Source organism: Lontra canadensis, unplaced genomic scaffold (assembly GCF_010015895.1).
Source record: "Lontra canadensis isolate GAN:19392208 unplaced genomic scaffold, GSC_riverotter_1.0 scaffold12, whole genome shotgun sequence".
NCBI lineage: Eukaryota > Metazoa > Chordata > Mammalia > Carnivora > Mustelidae > Lontra > Lontra canadensis.
The window spans coordinates 7,768,634-7,774,750 of NW_022631006.1; the positions used below are offsets into that span (position 1 = coordinate 7,768,634).

Below are 6,117 nucleotides of genomic sequence, written 5' to 3' on the forward strand. Positions count from 1 at the left end.
GCTATGAACATTGGGGTACATATGGCCCTTCTTTCCCTACATCTGTATCTTTGGGGTTAATACCCTGTAGTGCCATTGCTAGGTCATAGGGTAGCTCCATTTTTAATTTCTTAAGGAATCTCTGCACCGTTTTCCAAAGTGGCTGCACCAACTTGCATTTCCACCAACAGTGTAAGAGGGTTCCTTTTCTCCTCATCTTCTCCAACACTTGTTTCCTGTCCTGTTAATTTTGGCCATTTTAACTGGTGTAAGGTGGTATCTCAATGTGGTTTTGATTTGAATCTCCCTGATGGCTCATGATGATGGTCTTCTTTCTCTTAGTAAAATGCATATTAGATTCCCCTATCTGTTCATGGCTTCATAGTTCATTTTTTTTTTTTAGCACTGAATCATATCTCATTGTTTTGGATATACCTCCATTATTAATTCATTCACTTATTGAAGAATATGACTTTTACTTCAGAGTTTTGACAATTATGAATAAACTGCTATAAAACATTTGTGTAAAGACTGTGTGCAGACATGAGTTTTCAATCCCTTTGGTTAAATACTCAAGAAGGCCATTGCTGGATAACAGGATAAGAGTATGTTTAGTTGTGTAAGAAACTACCAAACTATTTAATTGAATTGTCCATGTAAACACTTTCCTTTGTAGTAATTCCTGACAATATTTACTGCACCCTTTGTTGCATGTCAAAGCCCCAGCTAGTCCAAAACAGGCACAGACACCACAGGTGGCCCTGCCAACTGCTCAGCTCACACATAGCCTGCTGTGACCCAGAACCTGAGTCTGCATGTGTTCCTGCCTGTGTCCTGCTGCCCACGTACCTCTCTGCTCAGGCAGTTGTTCCTCCTGCTAATGAGACTCCCCTATAAAAAAACAAGTATAAAGAAAAAACTAGTATTAATTTCAATACAGTGATGGCACAGCATTAACCAAGGGCAGGGTTCCTTGGGAGAGTTGAGGGCTGTGTAACTGCACAGGTCCAATGCTCAAGAAGCTGGCTCTGCTCCCAGCTTCAGGGAGTCTGCCCATTTACCTCCATCTGAATTTTCAGGGGCACAGGCTTTCCTATCAATGCCATTTTCTCAACATAAAAGCCAGTGCAGTCTGGAATGCAAAATTGTTGGAATCTTTCTACATGCAAGTTTCAAGTTGGGTCTGGGTCAGCAGTCTTTGTCTCTGGCTACAATAGAGAAGGGTTCTTTTATAGTAGTCCTGGAAGATTTCTGCACCCTTTCCCAAACTGGGCATGATATTATAAAATTATGAGTAATAGGTTCCTTCAAAATGCAAAGAACAATGGATTATCATTGAACAGAATGAAAATCTCCATGAGTTCTTCCCCACAAAGTGCTATTTAGAAATTACTTAAAAGGATCATTTTCTCATTGGTATATGGCAGCACAATGTACAAATTCATCAAAAGAAGTCATTTAGATTTTGTGATTCTATAGAGTCTTCTATATCAGGTACTCAGAGGATAGGTCATGTTACCCCAGATTGACTAATTTAGGAATAATATGAGCTCCACCAAGTCACTTATGCTTTATAATCCTCCCTTTATTTGTCCATAAAAGTACTTATTTATAGTGTATTAACTTACTGAAAAAGAAAATAAATGTAATGGTATAAGTAGAGTGCCTGACCTTCAATAAAATAGTTTTCTTATATTTGTATTTCCAGGAGTGAAAATCTGAATACAGACTTGAAAGAACACTGCACATGTTCTCTTTACTATCCTTTGAAAATGGAAACATCAACAGGTAACTAAAAAATTTAGTAAACTGTATTTGTTGACAAAGTCTACTTTTTCAGCCTTTTCCATCAGAGTAATTTACATATAATTTGCATGTTAGCTGCCAAGATATCTGTTTTCCCAGGGTATTGGATATGGACACCTGTATCACTTATTCCAATGGTTCCATGGTAGAGCTCCTTACCAGCAAAAGGCTTTCTGTGAAGAAAAGGAGGAACAAAACCAAATGAAATGACAGCCCTGATGGGTCTAATTTTGGAGAGAAAAAAGTGCTGTAACATAAATCTAAAAATGTGCAAAGGCTGCTGTGGGAGCAAATGCCTGCCCCAGGGAGAGGCCAGGGCTGCAGGCCCAGCTGCAGTTTGGGTGCAGGCTGCAGATCACCGGGGAGCACTGTGCCTCCACAGCACACAGGTAGGTGGCTGAGTCTTCCAGTCGGGAGGCCCCGATGTGGAGGGTGCTGGACCGATCCTTAGTATTCACTGTGCAGTTTAACCTCCCACTCTGCTGCATCCCTGAAGCTATGAAAAACAGCCGGGTGAGACCGCCGCCCCCGAGGTGCTGCTGGAACCACTGCACACTGTTCACAAAGCTAGAAAAATTGCACTTCAGGGTAGAGCTGGCTCCCTCCTGGAGGCTCAGGTCTGAAGGGCTCTGCTCCACATTCATCCCTCTCACCACTGTGTGGAAAGAAAAGATCATACACAAATGACATGACTAGGGAATCACCAGTGCCATTTTCAAACCTGCAAAATATCCCAGGAAACACCCCTGAGGATGTAGTACCCTCTAGGAGCACATGTCAGCTTCCTCCACCACGGTGAGCTGTGGACCACTCCCCAGCCCCCATCTGGAATGCCCCACTTACAGCAAACCTGGAGCCACAGGAGCCCCAGCAGAGCTCCCCAGTGTGTCTCCATTCTTCGTTGTCTAGTTGTTGAATTACCAAGACCCTGAGTCTGCAGAGAGTACAGTAGAGTTGTTTTTAGAGAAATTGTATTCTTACAACCAATCAGTTCCACCAGAATCACTGAGCACCAATCACACCTCAGCCCTGTCATTCAGGGAACTCCAGACTGCACCCACAGTGGCCCAGTGACACTCATAGCAATCTTTCTCAAACTTGTGATTGCCAACAGTGTAGGCAGGTAGAGGCGATATTTCCAATATGGAAAGATATAAGGGTTCTTTTTTTTTTTCTTAAAACACATTATGGAATAAATCTGTGGGTTAGCGTGTGAAGAAAGCTGAATGATCTTTCTAGAAGATTCAGTGTCTCATTGGGGGTTACAAAGAACCTTGACAAATCTTAGTGAAGAGTAACTCCAGTCTCCAAATTGCATAGTGTGACAGACGATGAGAATTCATTTGTATAAAAATACTGACAAAGGAAAACTATCTGATAACATGTATTGTGTATTACAGAAGTAACTACAATTTCTTGAAATCAGGAGAGAGTTCTAGAAACCAAGACAGACAGTCACCATCTGCATTAAAAATGTTTCCAAAGAGAATTTGGTTGGTGAAAAATACATGTCTGCATAATGTCCCCTCTGATTTAATTTCCTTCCCACCTTTCCTGTGCAACTTGTGGACACACTATTCACCCACACAGCTGAGTCTGACCAGGCAACACATTTCTGGTCAAGGTCAAAACTGTCCTCTCCCTTTCCTTCACTTTTTGTTTCTTTCTTTTTTTTTTTTTTCTTCTTCTGTTCATTTTTGCTCCTTCCACAATCAGCCAAGTTGTATGAAGAGGTAGGGCATCTGGGGTTTTGAAATAATTTCTAGGTCAGTGGATTTGGGGATTTTATTCATAACAATTGACAACAGGTAATGGAAAGTTTTCTGTTGAGTTTCCACCATCACAATGCCCAGAAATATTCCTATCCTGGTATCTGTGAAGAATTATCTGCATAATGGATTTCTAGAGACATGGCCTCCAGATGTCTGAACTTGATATGCAATGGCAGATCTGAAAAACCTGAGAGGGTCTTTACAAAAAACCCTGTCCTCTCTCTTCCCCATCTTTGCTATCTATAAGTGGACTGGCTCACATGATTTCTGTTCTCTGTAACTATTCAACCTTCCAGCCATCACAAAGTCTTTGTTTCTCCTAAGGTCTAGAGTGCCCCCTAGAGGAACAAAGCTGGTGGCAAAGACAACTTAGAACAAGCCATTCAGCAGACACAAATCCTCAGCCCCTTTCTTTCCAATCTTCCTGTTGAAGGAAATGCAGATGGCCAGAAAAGAAGATAACTGCTTAGTTTGAATGGGGATTACAGGAAAACCGAATCCAATTTTAAAATGGAATTGCATGGAAATTGAGATTAGAAAATAATTTTGTAAATTTCACCTTGTGCTATTTCTTTTATTTCTTTACCTGAATTCAAAAGAAATCCATAAGTATTCATTGAACTTTTACAAAGGGGTAATTTCCTAGATGCTCAGAATATATAAAGTGTAATAGAATATTATTCAGCCATAAAAAATGAAATTCTGCCATTTGCAATGGCATGGATGGAGCTAGAGAATATAACTCTGAGGGAAATAAGTCAGTCAGAGAAAGACAACTACCATATGATGTCACTCTAGTGGAATTTAAGAAACAAACCAAACAAGCAAGGGGGAAAAAATGAGACAAAAATAAATCAATTAAACAACTCAATTAAACAGAACTAACTGATGGTTACCAGATGGATAGGGTTGGGAGATGGGTTCAATAGGTGAGGGGATGAAGGAGTGCCCTTTTCCTGATGAGCACAGGTGATCTGTGGAAGTTTTGCATCACTATATATACACCTGAAACTAATATAACGTTGTATGTTAACTAACCAGAAATAAAATTAAAACAATACATATATAAATAAAATATACAAAAGAGGAACACATACTAGTTTACCATCTATAAGGGAAGACGAAAATATATATAATTATAATAGAGTCAAAGAATAGGACACTAAGTGAAGTGAAAACTAAAAACTATGTGACCCCAGAGAAAGACGTATAGTTTAGGTCTATGGACATAATGTTATGAAAAAGGCGGTCATCTCTCCTTTCCCCTTTTTGGTGACAAGAAGGGAGGAGAACACAGATAAGCCTTTATGATGGCCTTTATGATTCTCATTACTTTTAACAATAGGAGAAACTTGTGAATATGCGAATTATTAAAAGTAATAAAACATTACCCATAGAGTAAAATCCTTTTTGACTACCACTCTCAATTCTGACCCACTCATCACTTATTACCTTGTATCTTTGTTCATCTTGACAATTTGGGGTTGATGCTTCCAGATGTTTTACTAGATTTGAATCAACAGAAAATACACAGCATTTTATTTAGACTTTATTATAATATAAATATTTATTTGGGGTATACCTTTCTTGTTTATAACCTCCATAGTAAATCTTGGAGGTCTTATTATATTAACCCATATACTGTGTTCCATTACATTCCATATTGTAGATATACTTCCATCTATACATCTTTTCCTCTATTGATTAAAGGTTAATATGACTTATTTAACCTAGGAAATACTACACTACAATAAACCTTATAAGCATTCCTCATATAAGCACATGTTTTTCTAGGAACAGAGACTAGGAGGAATTGAAGGAATGAGCCCCGAGGCTGGCAGGTGAAAATTACTCCAGGTGGAGGAAAGTCAGGGACAAAGGGCTTGAAGAAGAATGAAGAGAATTCATGTTCTCATTATTGTGTTGGAAGATTTTCATTTTCTATGTTTTTCTTAATGTGCATTAAAACTGGAGTTTATGAGCTCATTCGATAAACTCTTTCTGAAATTCTGTCCTGATATAGAGATAGTGTATAGTTTGCTTCAATCAGCCACTGAGGTTTTCTAAATATATTAAATCAGCAAGAGAAAAAGCACACCCAAGGAGAAGCCATGTTATATACAAGGAATATTACAGAATAAAATTAGACATAGAAAAAATGTACACACTTGTACATGTACGCACACATACAGTTTGAGGATATTGTCAATGAAACAGAAAGGTACTTTACTTTTCCCAAATCAGCAGAAAAAAAAAAAAAGAAAATTCTATCAGTGCAACAAAAAGAAAAGAGAAGAAAGAAGTGAAAGCATATAGAGCAAAACCAAAACATTAGAAATAAGTTCTGATATATCAGTAATCAATAAATAGATAAAAAGAAATTATTGAATTAAATCAAAACTTAAAACTATTGTTCCATATACACAATGGAATATTACAAAACCATCAAGAAATTTGAAATCTTGCCATTTGCAACAACATGGTTGGAACTAGAGGATATTATGTTAAATGAAATAAGTCAGTCAGAGAAAGACAATTATCTTATGATCTCACTGATATG

The 6,117-nt window shown here is 38.3% G+C and overlaps 1 gene segment (V, D, J or C); it reads right to left on the reverse strand.

The window, feature by feature from the left end:
- Nucleotides 1–2,045: 2,045 nt before the first annotated feature.
- LOC116867364 lies at nt 2,046–2,740 on the reverse strand. The segment is given in 2 exon segments: nt 2,046–2,440; nt 2,629–2,740. Coding segments are annotated over 2 exon segments (447 nt in total).
- Between the last annotated feature and the right edge of the window lie 3,377 nt (nt 2,741–6,117).